Source organism: Manihot esculenta, chromosome 14 (assembly GCF_001659605.2).
Source record: "Manihot esculenta cultivar AM560-2 chromosome 14, M.esculenta_v8, whole genome shotgun sequence".
Taxonomy (NCBI): domain Eukaryota; kingdom Viridiplantae; phylum Streptophyta; class Magnoliopsida; order Malpighiales; family Euphorbiaceae; genus Manihot; species Manihot esculenta.
This window is the reverse complement of record NC_035174.2, coordinates 10,964,173-10,983,188: the sequence shown is the minus strand read 5'-3', so window position 1 is coordinate 10,983,188 and position 19,016 is coordinate 10,964,173. Positions and strand designations below refer to the sequence as shown.

At 30.0% G+C, this 19,016-nt stretch overlaps 2 protein-coding genes and 1 long non-coding RNA gene across 4 annotated transcripts; 1 reads left to right on the top strand and 2 right to left on the bottom strand.

The window, feature by feature from the left end:
• The first annotated feature begins 670 nt into the window (after positions 1–670).
• LOC110600651 lies at positions 671–3,474 on the top strand. Of its 2 annotated transcripts, XR_002485712.2 has the most exons (4): positions 671–2,448; positions 2,813–2,970; positions 3,039–3,179; positions 3,371–3,474. It is a non-coding gene; the product is annotated as an uncharacterized LOC110600651 (long non-coding RNA). The 2 variants fall into 2 exon arrangements; XR_006348437.1 differs by having other exon boundaries at positions 2,813–3,179.
• Positions 3,048–6,293, bottom strand: LOC110600650 (serine/threonine-protein kinase PBL35). The gene is made up of 6 exons (XM_021737525.2): positions 5,805–6,293; positions 5,057–5,376; positions 4,808–4,943; positions 4,282–4,415; positions 4,075–4,198; positions 3,048–3,860 (listed from the first exon to the last, which is right to left on the bottom strand). Exons 1-6 carry the CDS (start codon positions 5,923–5,925, stop codon positions 3,406–3,408), a joined length of 1,290 nt encoding a protein of 429 aa, XP_021593217.1. The 5' UTR covers positions 5,926–6,293; the 3' UTR covers positions 3,048–3,405.
• A 9,263-nt stretch (positions 6,294–15,556) lies between these two features.
• Positions 15,557–18,812, bottom strand: LOC122721711 (zinc finger MYM-type protein 1-like). Its single transcript, XM_043950229.1, has 2 exons — positions 16,325–18,812; positions 15,557–16,240 (listed from the first exon to the last, which is right to left on the bottom strand). Exons 1-2 carry the CDS (start codon positions 18,149–18,151, stop codon positions 15,674–15,676), a joined length of 2,394 nt encoding a protein of 797 aa, XP_043806164.1. The 5' UTR covers positions 18,152–18,812; the 3' UTR covers positions 15,557–15,673.
• Positions 18,813–19,016: the final 204 nt, after the last annotated feature.

The following is a 19,016-nucleotide window of genomic DNA, read 5'->3' as shown; positions in this document are numbered from 1 at the left end:
AAATGTAGAAACTTGGATCTTACAACCATATTAAAAATTCGTTCTTACGTTAATTTAACTACTTCCTTTATGTTGTTTTATATTGATGAGGTATATTCACAAACAGCAAAAAAACAGGTTTTTGGCTTTTGATTTACTCCTTTCATTCTATAATTTTTGTTTATTTTATTTTTTTACATATATTAAAAGATATATTTTTTTATTAACTTTTTAATTATATCTATTTTATTTACATTAAATTTTATTAAATATTAAGAGAGATTTTGAGAGATTTTTTGAAAATAAAATAAAATAAAATAAATTTATGACATTAATTTATATATTATTATAATATAAAAAAATTGACAATAATTTTAAAATAATTAAAAAAAATAAACAAAAAAGTATACTATATTTTGATATTTGCATGGTTATAGATGCAGGTGCATGTGTATGAGTCAATTTTGCTTATGGTAGTTCTCCCTTCTGGCATCAAGAACGGTGTTTCTTATTTACTTAAATATATTAGTTATAAAACCTTATTATAAAATAACGTTTGATTATTTTAGTTATAAATATACTAGAATAACAAAATAATTTGTTTAAACTTTTTTTTATAAACATTTAAAATGACTTCTTTTTTTAAAAGCACTTTTTAAATTTTTTATATGATAAATTTAATATATGAAAGTAAATTTCTCAAATAATAATTTTTAAAACGTAACATTTGAAATTAATAAAAATTATGACATTTGTCTATGCTAGTCTATCAAGGATTATTATTATATGTTGTTGCATGGTATCTCTAGGGTTTTTGTACTATCGACAATCAGTATTGGCTAAACCCAAAGGTTAAAAGAGAATGAGATTATTAAGAGCTTTACTTTGCACCTCCTCCTCGGCCGATGGTTCGTTTCTTTGATTTTAAGGATTTTTGGCTTCCGGTGGAAGGAGGATTGAGATTTCGATGAAATATATATTCCAAGCTAAAAATTCTTAGCAGAAGGCTCGATTTGCCTTCCTAGTTAGTTCCCTCTCTTTTTTTAGTGATGTGGATTGCTGACATATTTATGATTTTTCAAAAGTCACTCTGTATTTTTTTTTTTTTTTTTTAAAAAATAGCTCCTCGGTGTTATTTAGACCTTTAGGCTTTTTCCTCTGTTTGGTTGAGCTAGTAAACACTTGGGCCTCAGTTGCTCATGGCTACGTAATCTTGGGCTTCAGCCTGTTCCTATCAATGAACTATTATTTTTTATTTTAAAAAAAAAAAAAAGAAACAAATCCTAGAAATTTTGATTGCTCATGCAAAAGCATGGGCAAAAATATTCGGATAATATTACCAGCTTTGAGTTTCTTTCCTTTTGAAAGTGATTATTTATATATGGAAGAGGAACACAAATTTCTACGGACAAAGGCCTTTAACAGTAGTACATCATTTGCTTGCAATATTACAGTTAAAATTTAGTACTGAAGTGGCTGTTGGATGCTTACTATTTCAATTTCATCTGCCACTCATTTCTTGCCTTAAACTAATCATTTCTTTCTAGTGCAAACAGCTTTATTACATCAGGGATTTAGCAATCAAAAACAGTACTCCTGCAGCCAACCGACAAGAAAAGGAACAACTTATGATTCCAAATGGATGGTAAAATTCCTCAAGTAATTATAAAAAAGATAAAAATAAAATAAAATAATCAAATGATGAATTGGGTATAAGGAAAATTGGAAACTTGGATCATCCTCTCCATGATATGCTGGGGACAAGAAATTGAAATGCTTGAATTAGTGCCAAGGCCACAAAATATAAGGGATTCAGTCTTCATTTAGAACTGCTGGAGAAAAATTTTGAACCATTCTTGAGAGAGTTTGTAAGCTTATAGTCCATATGATAAGCTTATAATCGAACTATGTGGATTCGATCCTATTCCATATTTCTAAGCAAAAATGGAAAAAAAAAATGGAGGAGGAAAGGGAAGGAAAGAAAAGAAAAGAAATTCTGCTGTTTTTGTTTCATGAATTTTAAGAACTTTATGTTCCCAGATAGCTAAAGAGGAAACAAGTTTGCCTGAGCATGAAACTTTATTGACTGATGTGAAATTGCTTTTACGGTACTCCAGTTTCAGCTGGAAGAACATGACAGGACAATACAGAACAAGAACACTAACCGAAATATCCAAGGAGAAGATGATCTGCAATGGTTTAATATCAACTACAGGTGTATAGATTTAGCAGAAGACAAGAATTAAGCTGATATATTGAATGTTATAAAATCATCTGTACTTCTGGTTAATGAAATAAAAGGTATCTCCCCAGTCCGTACTATCTAATTATTCTCGAAGCATCGACAATGACTTTATTCTTGTTTTAAATCTGGTGCCTTGAAAAGAGCCAAGGTGTTCTGTTACAGGGAAAAGATGGAAAAAGGAGGACAAGTTGGTGAAAGAAGAGACATAATGTTCTATGCTGAAGGTAGGTATATTCTTTAAAGCAGATCTGCTGTACTAAACACCCACAAACACAATTCTCACAGGCAAACAGAGAATTTCTCTGCGTCAATTGTGGAAATGATTTGCATTTTGAGCTAAAGTTACATCAGATTCTAATATGATTGTGATAGAAATGCAATTGATGATAAGATATGTACATCATGAGAAACATTTAGGAGGGGGAAATGATTTGCAGAATAAGTTAAAGCTAGATGAGATTCTAGTTTGAATGTAATATAAGTACAGCTGATGGTGAAAGGCATATTGTCAAAGATTTTTATGCACTAAATAAATATGCTTTGTATCTTCGTCGACAGTATATGTTCTAATTTTTTATTCTGGTGGAGGTTGCTTGTCTCGGACAAGACTTGTGAAGATGCATGAGATTTTATAGCCAACCAAGACAGGGCCTGTGCTCATCCTTGTGCCGGAGCCAATCTCGGTGTGCTTTTTGTTCAAGTGCAACCACAAAATATCCATGAAGGTTTCAATAGCAAAGCAAGCTGTAAGTAGATAATAACTGTAATTTTTGGTTCCTGGAGATGAATCAACCTTGTAAAATGTACTGTGCAGACAAAACTACATGAGAAAAGCATAATGTGATTCCAAAAGCTCAAGTAATTGACATTCAGATAGCTGCTACAGCAAATGGAAGTTTTCTTTTAATCTAATTACAAGATATCTCAATTACAACACGGGCAAATCAAAAGGAAGGTACACATAGATGGTTAGCTTTCTATTGTAAGGTTTTTCATAGGAACTGGCTTATCTTTTCTCTTCTGATACCTTTCTGGCTCGAGCAAAATCTTAAAACAAGTAAAAGTTCTAGCACAAGCTTGAAATATAATCTGTTCGCATAACCAGTATGCAGAGTTGGACATAACAATCTTTGTTTTGTTTCACAGTTTGAGCCAATCAAGGAGACTGAGTTGATTATCCATCATCTACAACGCTGCTTTCCAGTATTCAAGGGAGAATCTCTTATGCTTTTAGATGAGGCATTTCTGTGCTGCTGAGTTCCTTCAGATTTCTTCTTGCGCCTTGCTTGTTGAGACAAACGAGAGTGATAAGACAAAATGACAAGATCATTTAGATCTTGCAATGGAATGAGAACTTTCACAACTTCATCCATTGTAGGGCGGGACTTAGGGTCCCTACTGAGACAGTTGTAAGCTAATTGAGAAACTTTCTGGACCCCTTTAAGGGAGTAATTCAGCTCCAAACGGGGATCCACGAGCTGGTACAGCTTTCTCTTGTCAGCTAAATAAGGCCGAGCCCATGCAACAAGATTCTGTTCACCACTGGGTCGCTTCTTGTCCATTGATCTTCTGCCTGTCAAAATCTCAAGCAGCACAACACCGAAGCTGTAAACATCGCTCTTAGATGTCAAGTGTCCTGGGAAAGAAGCAAAGAAGCAAATCATTTATCAGGACAATTTGTTGTGAAGTTCTGATTCCCCTATGGTCAATGGTACAATTTAGATGCTTAGAGAAAGATTTACAAGTTAGTCGATCATATTCATCTACAGTTATATAAACCAGTTCTCTCCTTGACTTAAATTCTTCATTGAATCAAGATCTATATATGAAAAAGGTTTCAAGGACTATACCTGTCATCACGTATTCTGGAGCAGCATAGCCGTATGTTCCGACCACCCTGGTAGAAACATGGGTTTTGTCTCCTTGAGGCCCAGCTTTTGCTAGACCAAAATCAGAAAGCTTTGCATTATATTCCTGTTGAAGAGATCCTTGTATTAGGATTCAATTAAAGAAAACTATTCAAACACTGTCTTGCACTGACATCAAGTATCACATACTGAATCAAGTAAGATGTTTGATGCCTTAAAATCTCTGTAAATTACTGGTTCTGGACTACCATGAAGAAAGGCCAAACCTTTTGCTGCCCCAAGTGCAATCTTAATCCTGTTGCACCATGGAAGAGGTATTGTCCCTTCAAAAGTTGTGATAACATTAGCATTCGCTTCAAATATCTTAAAGGTGTACTAGCATAACAACTAAAAATTTAATAAAAGAAAAAAAAAATTCATGCAAAAGGGTTGATTTCATCAGCTTGAGAAACTACTGGAAAAAATTAATAAGGAAAAAAGGACAGCTCTTTTCACATTTTGAACTTCATTTGCAGCTGATTTTGTATATCACAAAGTTCATCGAGAGAAAAATACAGTCCACTTGAGAAAAGATGTGCAGAAATAGAATTCCTTCATCAATAAAATACGCTAAAAATGTGTGATCTTTCAAAAAACCAATAAGGTAGATAGTCTAAATTTATTGAAATGGAGACCTTGCATAACATAGAAAATGCAACTAAAGCTCTAAACTCACTTCTAAAAAGATGATTTTCGAGACTTCCCCGCGTCATAAATTCATAAACAAGCAGCCGCTGATCATCTTCAATGCAATACCCAACAAGCTTAACAAGATTAGGATGGTGAAGCTGTCCAAGAAAATCTACTTCAGCCTGCAACATAGAAAAGTTGCCATTATATTAGATCCCTCACTTGTTACCCTCTAACAGGACAATCTCCTTCAACAGCAATCTCCTGAACCAAGAAAAGCAGGTATTGTACTAACCATCCATTCTCTATGGCCTTGAAGACCATCTGGCTTTAAACTCTTTACAGCAACAGTGATTCCTGATCCTGGTTTTGCTGGTGCGGTCCCATTCTCCTCTATCCATCCTTTGAAGACATATCCAAATCCACCCTCTCCAAGAATGCTATCAGGCCTAAAATTACCGGTTGCTGATTTTAGCTCTTGAAAGGTGAATTGGAGTAACTGGCATGGAGATTTGTTACCAGTTGGTGGTGGATCAGGATTATCAGAAGATAATTGTGCTTCATTAGGAGGGCATAACTCTCTATTGCTAGCATTTAGGTATCTTGTCTCAGTAGCTACAGCAACAGAACTGAATGTGAGACCCCTTTATATACTTTACACAACTATTTTACGCATTTTAGTTCCTTTATTTCCATTTTTGCTTAGTATTGAGCCTTGATGAAGAGCATTGCAACAGAGGTTCAGCTTGTGACATACACAAAGAAAAAACCTAAGAAACTTGGATTTTCCACAAGTTGGAAGTTGAGTCTGATACCAAATTCTAAATCAAATCACACAGTCTATATTGAAGATACTAACAAGCTTGGAGCGAGTGAGAGCAGAAAGAAATCAATGTCACATAACAAAGACAGAGGAGACCCTTATGCAGAAACACATGGAGCATTTTGGAAGATAACTAAGAATTAAAAAGAAAAAGAAATGAAAAGGGTAAAAATTTCAATCAGACATTAAAACAAGCAACAAGAGGGGAATACAAATATACCTGCATCATAAACAAGACTAGTGCGAGGGATAGTCTTAGCAGAGTTTCTAGAGGCAGAAGATTTACAGGCACCTCTAACACCCCATTTTAGAAGAGCCCAACACCCCCACTTGTTCTCCATAGCAAGTTTCTTTTTGGGTTGTGGCTCTATCAGTCTAACATGGGCTGCCACTATAATTGAATGAGATATGATATGGAGGTGAGCAGAGGTCGATCATGGTTATGAGTAAAGAAGAAAAAAAAAACCAGAGAGCAGTGAAAAGGAGAAATTGGGAGAAGTATGAAGAAAATAGAAGAGAGAGAGAGAGAGGAATTGGAAATGTTGTTTTTTGAGCTAGTGTTGCTGTTGCTGTTGCTGTTGCTGTTGGAGATTACAGGCATCATCACCATCACCACCATCGCAGTGTGTACAAAAAGAACTTTTTTTTTCCCACCACCTTTTTGTGGGGATGGCCAATGTCTCCCTCTCTCGCGAAATTCTCTACTTATTAGATAGTTATCCTCCGTACCTCGAGCAAAACCCACCAAATATCTAATAGGAAATTCTTAGTTCAATCTGATCCACTGCGCTCAGTACACAGCAAGGGATCCTCTCTAAAAATAATAATAAAAATAAAAATAAAAAATATTAGATGGTATTTATATTTTAAATGTACGGATGAAATTTAGATAATTTTTTTCTATTTAATTTATATTTATTAAACAATTGCTTAAATACTGTATTTCACACCAATATTTATTGAAAATTATCTAGTTTAACTTATTTTAATTTTTTTTATTTAAATTAATCTAGGAACTTCAATATAATCTCAATTTAATTTCAACTTAATCTCAACATTAATAATGTGAAGCTATCATGCTATTACATTAAAAGGTTAAATCTGCTCATAGATTATATATGGCTAGAATATGAATTTTATTTTTCAATTTAAATTTAATAGAATAAGTCTAAATGAATGAGAGTTCTAATTTATAAAGAAATGTGATACATAACTCAATTATATATTGACAACACGTTATTTACTTTCTGCTATTTTCAAATTATATTAATAAATTTTTAAATGATGTGTTATTTGATTGCTAATAGAATATATATATTAAAATACGTGTAAAATTTTTTATAAATATTAATAATATATTAAATTTAATTTATTTAGAAAGTTTCATGTTGCTCCTCCACGACCTTACTTCACGGTGAATAAATTGCACTAATTTAAGTTATACTATTTCCAATTCATAAACTTTTTATTTTTTTATTTCATAATTTTTTTTATATTTCTTTTCTTTTAATTATTTCAAAATTATTATTCATTTTATTTTTTTACACTATATTAACATATAAATTATCTATTATAATCTTATTTTATTTTATTTTATTTTTAAGAAATTTTTCAAAATAGCTATTTAATATTTAATAAAATTTATTATATGTAAAAATAAATATAATTAAAAGTTTAATTAAAAAATTATTTTTTTTAAAAAATAAAATGGATAAAAATTATAAAATAAAGATAATATAATAAAAAATTGAACATAATTTAATAAATACATCATATTTATATTTAAAAAATAAAATTAATTAACAAGATACAAATAAGTAAATTTAAAAAAAAAATTAAATAAAATATATTTTATGTGTATTGGATTTATAATACATCAAATCCAACGAAAAATTTCTCTAGAAAAGACTACTAACGGCAAAAGAATTATTACACTATGGGCTTAGCCCTGTAGCAATTCTGTCAAAGTTAAATAAAGAGGGTTTTGATTCAACTCCCTCAATTCTGCTACCACTCGTTAAAAAAATTAGCAATAAAAAGGGTTTTTTCTATATATATATAAAAAAAGCAATGGAAATTTTACAGGCTTGCCCTTTAATTTCCATAACATGCATACGTACTCCTGATATGGCTTCCAATTAGGGGTGAGCATTCGGTCGGTTCGGTTTTAAATCGAATCGAATCGATATGATTCGGTTTGATTCAGTTTGATTTGATCAGTTTTGATTTTTAATAATTTTTTATTTTTTACACTTTATTTTTAATATTTTAAAATTTAATTAAAATATTTTAATCTTAATATGATTTAATTTCTCTATATTATTGAAAAAATATATTATTATCACTAATCGGTTCGGTTCGGTTTTTTTATTTTTTTTTTATCAAAATCAAACCGAACCGAAATAACTAAAATTTCTGAAATTAAAAACCGAACCGAATCGAAATATATAAAAAATCAAACTAAATTTTCAAATCAATTTGATTCAATCAGTTTTTTCAGTTTGAACCGAATACTGGTTGCCCCTACTTCTAATACACCAATTAAGGATGGATTATTAATTTATGGGAAAATTACTTTGTAGTCCCTCAGGTTTAACGTAATTAACACTTCTGTCCCTCTATTTTGACGACCCAACACTTAAGTCCCTCACTTTCTCTTCCGTCCAAATTCGCAGTCCTTCCGTTCAAAATAGCCGTTTGGGACACGTGAATTGACAAAATTAACCCTCTTCTTCTTCTTCTTCTTCTTCTTCTTCTTCTTCTTCTTCTTCTTCTTCTTCTTCTTCTTCTTCCTACCCAGCAACTTCTTCTTCTTCTTCTTCTTCTTCTTCTTCTTTCTTCTTCTTCTTCTTCTTCTTCTTCTTCCTCCTACCCAGCAACTTTTTCTTCTTCTTCTTCTTCCTACCCAGCAAATCTTTCTTCTTCTTCTTCTTCTTTTTCTTCTTCCTACCCAGCAACTTTTTCTTCTTCTTCCTACCCAGCAACTTCTTCTTCTTCTTCTTACCCAGCAACTTCTTCTTCTTCTTCTTCTTCTTCTTCTTCTTCTTCTTCTTCTTCTTCTTCTTCTGCAACGGGAGAAAGCATGAAAGAGAAAAAAAAAAAAGGAATTTCACATTAAGAGAAGGGTATTTCTGGAAAAAATTATCACCTCTCACTTTTGACTCTTTGACCAAACGGTTTAAATGAACGGAAGGACTACGAAATTGGACGGGAGAGAAAGTGAGGAACTTAAGTGTTGGGTCGCCAAAATAGAGGGATAGAAGTGTTAATTACGTTAAACCTGAGGGATTAAGAAGTAATTTTCCCTTAATTTATTATACAAAGAAAATTTTTAAATTTTTTTAAATTCTATTGATATCGTGCGCTTTTTACTTAAAAAAGATATAATTATTTTTTTATATATTTTTTTAAATTTTATTAAAACAAATAACTTTATGCAAATAAATATTCTTTCAACTCAACATATATCATCAAAAAGATCTCGCCGTATGTAAGAGATTTGGTATGGGAAAGATTTCCTGATTGAGGGTGAAAAATATGATTCCATTAAGTAAATAATATTCTTGGCGTGTACTATATTGTGGTCAAAGCCAATAGGAAAGATTTGGTCAAAGAGCATATTTGAGTGAAATCCCATCACACACACTCCCTGACATTTTTTTTTCTCTCTCCTTTTTCTTTTTGCTAACAACTCACTCTTTTATATCTATTCCTACAAGGATGGAAGTATCATTAACTCTCTCTTTTTCTTTTTTTAATTTTTAAATCATAAAAATCGACTTTTTTTTTAATTTAAAAAACCAAATCCATTGTCCCCACGATGTGTGTGGGTCCCTATTAAGTACCCCACTCCCCGTATAAGCTCATAAGAGAAAGATTTTAAAACATATACTTGTGTTGTGTGCACGATTTGGAGTATTTAGTTCAAATCGAAAAAATTAATCGAATCGATTTGAAAATTTAATTCGATTTTTTATATATTTTAGTTCGATTCAATTTTTAATTTCAAAAATTTTAATTATTTTGATTCGATTTGATTTTGATCATAAAAAATTAAAAAAATCGAACCGAACCGATTAGCGATAATAATATATTTTTTCAATAATATAGAGAAATTAAATCATATTAAGATTAAAATATTTTAATTAAATTTTAAAATATTAAAAATAAAATGTAAAAAATAAAAAAATTATTAAAAATTGAAACTGATCAAATCAAATCAAATCGAATCAGATCGGTTCGATTCAATTCAGTTTCTTACCAAAATCAATTTGATTTTTTATAAACACTAAAATTTTAATTTTCAGTTTGTTCAGTTCGGTTCAGTTTTAAATCAAACCGACCTAATACTCACCCCAAGACTTGTGAATATGGGCAAACAAGATATCCTATTTTTGGAGGTGTAAAGTAAAGGTGGAAACCCATATAATTGGAGTTGCAGAAAAGGAAAAATTATTATGTAATTTTTATATTATAGATAAATTTATTAGTTAAATTTTTTTATTTTAAAAATATATATTAAAATATTTTTAAAATTTTAAAAATATATTAATTAATTTTTCATTAATTTTACTGTTAACATAAAAATTTAAAATGCTTTCATAATGTACTAAATTATAAATATTTTTATAAAATTAAAAGATTAATTAATAAATTTTTATATACTATATAGATTAAATAAAGTATTTAATAGTTAAAATTAATGGATGACTAATTGATAAATTTTTTTAAAATTTTAAAAATATTTTAATATATTTTTTAAAATCGAAAAATTAACTAGAGTATATGTAGAATAAATATTAAAATTTTCCACAAAAATAACTTGAGAGATAGAGATGGAGAGAGGGAAAATAGTGTACTTTTTTGAGATGGACCATTTTGTAAATGGACAGACATTGGACATCATATTAACAAGAGGGACCAAAAGATCAAAACTCCACAGACAAATCAATCTCATTTCCTCCCATGACCAAACACAAAAGCTCACTATTTATAATTTTTGGACCAGTAGTGATTGCTTGCCAGGAAAATTTATTTTCTTTCTTTGATTGTTTGATGTATGCTACACAATTGAACCACTTGTGCAAGATGGCTCCATATTTGGTATCAACATCATGATGTGGTTGGAAATATTTTATCTTATGAGAAATTTTGATTGATTTGAAAATATGCGTTTAGTTTGACCGGTTTGCCTTTTATTTTTTTCTTTTCTTTTGAGTTAGTTTTTTAAATAAATTAAATTTAATTTAAAATATAACATAATATCAAAATTTTTATTGATATTGGACCTCCTATAATTTAAATTATAACCGATCGATTAGTTATAAGTAATTTAAATTATAACCGATTGATTAGCGATGGCCAATTTGAATTGGACCCGATAAAAATGAGAGAAGTAATTAAAAGAAATCTGAGAAAAGCAGAGCATAGAGGGAGAAAATGGATAAGTTTTTAGTTTAAGATGTTTAAAACCTTTCAAAAAATTTTTAGATACAGTAATTTTTTTATTAGGATTTTAATTATTAAAAGTAAAGATTATTTTTGTATTTAATAAATCAATATTTCTTGTCATTTCATAAGTTTACTAATACCTTTTTGTTTTAAAAAGTTTTTTTTATCTTCAAAATAGTTTAATTTTTCTTTAATTTGGGAAAAATGTTTTCCTTTTAAATTATTTTTGGATTGCCTAAACACTAAAAATATAAAAATACGTTTTTCAAAAAATATTACTTTTTTAAAATAAATAATAAATTAAGTTACACATACTATTTAGCCTTTATAATTTAATAAAATTATCTATTTTAATTTTTTTATTTTAAAAAATAAATTAAATAATTTTTATTTTTTTATATTATTAAATATTTAATATTTTTATTAATTATAAAAACTAAATAATTATTATTTTAAAATTATAGAAATTAAATAATTGTAATTTAAAAATTATAAAAATAAATAATTATGATTTTAAATTAATATTTAACATCCGAAAATAGATTTGAACTTAGTGAGTTTTGATAAGTTTTTTCTGATTTCCTTTCTCTTCCTTTTATTTCCATTTTTTCTTGTCCTTTTTGAGTCTGCTACCACTGTCTTGCATTTGTATTTCTCTATTACACTCATGCAGACAGTGTGTATATGCATATCGCGTCATATTAATTTCTTCTGATATTATTTGAACATAATCTCAAATATTGCAGACTTTATCGGTTATTTAGGTCTAATTGACCCGAGTCTATCCAAGTCTTACTCATGGACCGGCTTGAACCGGCAAAGGACCTATCATTCTATTATGTATTGAGTTGTCGCCCTAATTCTCTCCTTTTGGGATTGCAATGGATCTAGTGATCTAAATTCGATAGTAACAAAAAATTATAGATATTAGAAACAAGAACAATTTAATCATTTTTTATACTAAAAACTGGAATAGACAAAATTAGTAAGAGTAAATGGCTAAAAAAATTTATAATTTTAATTTTATTGAAATTACACCTATATTTTTATTTGCCAATTAAAATATAATTTTTTAAATTTATTTCAATTATATTCTATTGTTTTATGTGCCTTTAAAAATTAATGAAATTACTATGTCACCTACCACATAAACGCCATGTCACCATGCCATGTCAATACCATGTGATCATAGCATGCGAGCAAAATTTAAAATTAATCATCAAAGACCTATGTATTTTGCTTTTGTGATAATTTTATTCTATATTTTATTTTTTTTATAATTAAATTTTAGTTTTTTAATATTTGACCAAATACAACTTACCATTATTTGTATAGTTGGAAATTTATAAAATTATTAAATTACTCTTTCTCACTATTAAATATATTTAAAAATTTATTATTATTATTTAATTTTTTTTAAATTTTTATCAATAATTTTATAATAGTAATAATTTATCTTGATTTTATTTTCATTAAAATCATTATCAATTGATTTTTTTTTAAATCTGTCTAAATTTATCTAATGTACATACTATTTAGCATTATTTTTAAAACTATTATTAAGAAAATAATTTTATTAAATATATTAGTTATAAAGTATTAAAAAATAATTTAAAATAATATTTAATATGATTTAATTTAAAAATATTAAAAATAATAAAATATTTTTAAAAATATTTTTTAATTATTCTTTTAACTCTCAAATATAATACTAATCTATTATTTTATACTAATATTTAGAGTGAATTTTTTAAAAAATTAATAAAATAAATAATTTATAAAAAAATTCTAAACTTTTAATTTTATTGCAATTCTATTCTAAAGATTATTATTAATTTATTTTTAAATTATTATTAATTTTACTTTGGCATTGTGGTGAAGAAATAATTTCATTAGTTAAAAAATAAAGGGTATAATTAAAGTAATTTTAAAAAATTATATTTTAATTGATAAAAAATATAGAATATAATTATATCAAAATTAAAAGTAGAGATTTTTTATATTAATTATAATTAAAATTAATAAATAGTTAACTGTTTAAAAAAATAAGTTATTTTTTTAAAAAAAATAATTAATTAATTTACTAATTTATAGGACCTAAATCGGGCATAGACAATTATGGAAGCCGAGTAGAGGAAAGTATAGTAGAGGAAATGGAAACCCTCTCTCCTTCTCTACTTCTAATTCGCAGACTGATTTATGAAATGAATTATGTACGGGAAAAACCCTAATTCCATCATTTTCAGTCCTCAAATTTATAAAATTTCTTAAATTTTCAGATAAAGCGGTTCAATCTGAACAAAGTATCGAAGGAGAAAATTTTCTTTCTTCTCCTTTTATTGAATTTTGGTAGGTCAATCGATACGATAGGGGAAGAGAGAAATGGTGAGGGTAGAGAAGAAGAGGAGACAAGGAGAAATATAAATTGTCTGCCATAATGTGCAGGAACAGATCCTTTTTCCAAGAATTAACAATGATAAGCCCGCCCGTTTCCAAGCAAATCCGTTGTTCCTCTTCCTCTCCTGTTCATTCCTCTCTTCCAAGGTCATGCGACGCCGTTTTTGTCTCCTCTGCCTCCTCCAATCAATCTTCTTCACTGTTGATCGGGAAACTCATTGCTTTTTTCCCTTGCATGGACAGGCAGGTTCCATTCTTAATCTACACATGTATATGTTTTATATAATTGTTCATTGATTGATCGATGCATTGACAGATTGGAAGCTTTGATGGAATGACTGTTGTGAAACGCAACGATATTGTTATCAGGAATTGGGTTTTGTTTTTTCTTCGAAAATTGAAAAAATTCCTACTTCTGTTTAATTTACTATTTGTTGAATGTGATTTTTTGCTTATGATACTTGGTTTAATTGGTTTATATCTTCGTTATGATGTTGTTTTTCCACATATTCCAAATTCGTATGGCATAATAGTATGTGATCATTTCATTTCCGTTTGTTAATTTAGCTAGGGACTTTGTTAACTGTTTGTGTGTAGTTCTTGAGAAAGTACTTGAAGGATGCGGTGATGATATAGATTCAGCTATCGGAAGTTTGAATGAACTTCGTTTAAGTTAGCTGACAACAACGTGGAACTCAGGGAGTTAGATATGATTACTCCTCGATTCTAATCTCCAACAAGGTATGCATGGGAAACTTTTGGGATCAGCCTTATATCTTTGACATTTCAGTTGTTTTTGAATGGGCTGAGATCAAGTTAGAGTTCAATTGGCTGAATAAAGAGAAATACTGTAAATTTATCCGTTTGATCAGTTTTCCTGTGAGCTTAGGTGTTAAGCTCCTGTGTGATGAGGAAAATTCAAGATAATGAAGGTGAAATTTTCCTTATTGCACGAAAAAACCTTTTTACATTGTCTAATACTCAGAATGAGTTGTTCCAATTTGGTGCATTTATGTGGTCTACATACTCAGACTTTTGAAATGCCTGATTTTGATGCATTTCTAAGTTCTCATCATCTATGCGGTATTAGAAATTATAAAGCTTACTTTCTTGTTGAATTTATGTGAGAAGCTCTGGTGTCCTGCTTTATTGCTTGAACGCTTTTTCATCTCTTTTGTTTTTCCCGTCTCCAAACACCCCATTTGTTACACACCTCTAGAACATTTTTATTTGGGTGGTTATGCCTCTGTGCCAGGGGCGGAGGGACGGTACGGCAAGGGGGGCACGTGCCGTACTGGCGACCGGAAAATGCTTTGAAGGGGGATGAAGGTGCCGCAGCGGCGCAGCCGGTGGTGCCACAGCAGTGCAGTTGCAGCGTCCCCCCTTTGAAGGATGAAGAAGAAGGAAGGCGGCTGGCTGGAAATAATAGAAGTTTGAATGTTTTATTTTTTTTTTTTAGGGTTCTTCAAAACGACGTCGTTTTGAAGATTTTATTTAAAAAAAATAAATAAATTAAACGGCGCCGTTTTGTAGCCTTAAATAGGAAAAAAAAATAAAAGTTAAAACCTATATATACATATGCAGAACAGCAGAAGCCTAAGTTCAACGCCACAACACAAGGCCACAACTCAGCCTGCCTCTGCCAGTCTGCCTGCCTGTCTCCTCGCCTGTGCTACTGTGCCGCCGGAATCCGCCGCCGGTCAGGTGAGTCTGCTTTTTTTTTTTTGTTTTGTTATTTGTTTAATTAATTAAATGTTCAATTTATTAGGGTTTATTCAATTACAATTAGTGATTAATTATCAATTTGTTGAATAAATTAGTTACAATCATATTATAATTGTTGTGTGTTTTACATACTTTTGAAATTGATGTTAAATTGTTTAAATTTGTTCAATTAATTGAGTATTTAATTTAGGGTTTATTAAATTAAAATTAGGGATTAATCATGAATGTGTTGAATAAATTAGTTACCAATCATATTGTTTAATGTTTATGTGTTTTACATACTCTTGAAATTGATGTTAAATTGTCAGTGGCGGAGCCAGGAGCATCCCTTTGGTAGGGCACCACTGGCTTAGCGCGACATTAATAATTTATTGAAATTTTAGCAAAACATCCCTAAAATATGGACATTTTCCAAATGATTTAACATGTTTATCCAACACAATAGATCCAATATAATTTTATAGATAACAAATCCAATATTTTTCACCGAACAAAATAAATCTATTATTTATACATCTAACAAGGATTTGGTCGACGAATTTTTAGTGGTCGCAATTGGTTTCTTCTAGACGCCAAGTTTTGAAAAGATTGCATAATCACTTCATCATCGATACTTCTAAAAATTTCTTTCTCAAAGTAACACACCAAACAGTCTGATAGTAAGTCATCTCCTAATCGGTTGCGTAAATCAGTCTTCACCACATTCATCGCCGAAAAAGTTCTTTCCACACTAGCTGTTCCAACCGGCAATATCAAAGCTAACTCGATTAGTCGGTAGACTAAAGGGAAATAAGTGTGGTAATTTATCTCCACCATCTTCTTTGCAAGATCTCCAAGATTGGAAATATTTGAGAATATCTCATTTGATCTCATATCACAGATATAATTTTGAAGTTGATGGTCAAGCTCAATTATATCAGTGGAACTAAAATCATCTGAATACAACTTAGCTAGTTGCAATAAGCGGACATGATCAAAATTTGCAAAAGAATTTGAAGGATCCAAACACATCACACATCTAAGTAGCTCTGTATTTGCCTCAGTGAAGTGTTTATCCATTTCCATTGCAATAACATCAATTACCTAATATCATATAAATTAAAGGTTGAATTATATTATATAATTAAATAATTATCAATGCTTTTAAAATAAGGTAAAAGTAAATACCTTTATGAAGATATCGATCCGAAAATGATGAAGATATGTCATTGGTTCTCCACCCTTAAGCCTTTTTCGAGATCGACCATGAACAAAATTCTCCATATTAGGCACATCAATAGAATGTCCTTCACAAAATTCAGTTACTTCTTTCAATAAATTATCCCAATCATCTTCCCTCAATTCTTGCAACTTATTTTTCACAACATTAATCATATTGAGTGCATATCCTATATTTTGATCTCTTGCTTGCAGAATCTTTGATAGGGTATTTGTAATTCCCAAAATCTTCATCATGAACTTTCCAATGAAAACAAATTGAAAACAATCCATCTTATCAAATACACCCCCAGCAGACTGTCGGATTTTAAGACTTTCACCTAGTTTGTTTATTGCCAACAACACTCTTTCAACTGAATTCCACATGTCAAAAAGTCTAACTATTGTTGTGTAGTGAGAACCCCAACGTGTATCACCAGGCCGAGCTAAACTTATTTCTTGATTCTGACCTCTTCCAGTTGAAATCTCACCCATCTCCACTTGATTCAACACTTCCTCATTGTGTATTTCTCGAAGAGTATCCTTTCTTTTGCACGAAGCTCCAATTGTATTCACTATCATTGACAATGTTTCAAAGAAATCACCTACACTCTCTGATTCATGTGAAGCAGTCACAACAACTAACTGAAGTTGGTGGGCAAAACAATGAATATAATGTGCATTTTTGTTTTCTTTTAGAATGAGTGTTTTTAACCCATTAAATTCACCGCTCATGTTTGCAGCTCCATCGTAACCTTGCCCTCTGAGTTTTGCAAGTGATAAATCATGCTTGGCAAAAAAAGTATCAATAACATTTTTTAGAACTTTTGCAGAAGTCTCATTCACATGAACCAATCCAAGAAAACGTTCCAAAACCATTCCTTTGTCATTAACAAATCTCAACACCAAAGACATTTGCTCCTTTACTGAACAATCTCGGGCTTCATCAACCAAAAGAACAAACTTCTTCTCCCCTAGCTCATTCAATATGATCTTTCTCGTTTCCATTGCACAACATTCAATAATATCCCTTTGAATCGTAGGAGAAGTCAATTGATTATTTCCTGGAGCATTCTTTCCCATCACTTTATTTACATTTTCTTCTCGCTTGCATACCCAACTAATATGTTCTAGAAAATTACCTTGGTGGAGTGACTCTGCAGATTCATCATGTCCTCTAAAAGGCAAACCTTCCTCTAAAAGTATTCGAGCAACACTTACAACCGTTGACAATCGAGTGCGATAATCATCTTCCATAGCAGCAGTTTGTCTTGCCAATAGCTGATTCACATTCCCTCTTTGATTACGATATTGCCCGACCTTCATTCTACAACCACTATGTGAGCTACCAGGACTTCCTTCATGATTGACAAATGCACGTCTTCCATCTTTCCAGTTATTAAAACCAATCTCAGTAAAAACATTTCCCCCACTTCTATTGTTATTTGCAAACAAATAACAATATAAACAATAAGCTTTGTCTTTAGATACACTATACTCTAACCATTCATAATCCTTGAACCAAGCAACTTGAAACCTTCGATTCTTTTCGCGAATAAGAGTGAATGGAAATTCATGCCCAACTGGTTGACAAGGGCCTTTAGCTAAGTATCTTCTCCTCAATGAATCTCTAATTTCAAATGGGTAACTATCAATTGGTTTTCGCAGTCCAGGATCACCAATAATATCATCATCTGATGCAAGACTTTCTTTCTCAACAAAAGCAACTTTCTCCTTTGGCTTTGAATTTAAAGGTTCTGAATTTTTTGGTAGTTTGGTAAAATATTTGTCGATCATTATTGTAATTCCTATTTAAATAAACAAATAAAATATCAAAATCAATTACACATTCATCAAAGACTATCAATTTAACTATTTAAGTTTCTTATGTACTTGACATAAATTCGTCAGTGGCCTACCAAAATTATACAGTATATTCTAATTAAAATATAAAAGGTTACCTACTATTAGTAATTCACATTTAATTAGAATTTATTTGTTGTTTTGATTCTACTGTTTTCAATGAAGTAATTTTCTATGTGGAGTTGGGGTTTTACTCGTTCTTGGGCAGTGAGAGTGCTCTTTATTGGTACAATTTTCTTTCTGTTATTGTTTTATTTTTGAACTTTTGTTTGGTTGTGGAATACTAGAAGTATACTAAATAAGCATTCCACAATATTCTCCTTTATTGTATTATGATTTCTTCTTTTCTTGAAAAAAATTAAGAGGGTTTAGTAGATTAGGAATTAACTTAACAATTAAATTAACTTAATAGTTTGTGTATAAAATTCAATTTAAATTTCTCAATATCTAAATTTAAATAAAACCTAAATTTATGTATAACACACAAACATACATAATTAGTATCATAATTAACAATTTAACATCAATTTCAAGAGTATGTAAAACACATAAACATTAAACAATATGATTGGTAACTAATTTATTCAACACATTCATGATTAATCCCTAATTTTAATTTAATAAACCCTAAATTAAATACTCAATTAATTGAATAAATTTAAACAATTTAACATCAATTTCAAAAGTATGTAAAACACACAACAATTATAATATGATTGTAATTATACACAAAATCATATTTATAAAATTATATTGGATTTATTTTGTTCGGTGAAAAATATTGGATTTGTTATCTATA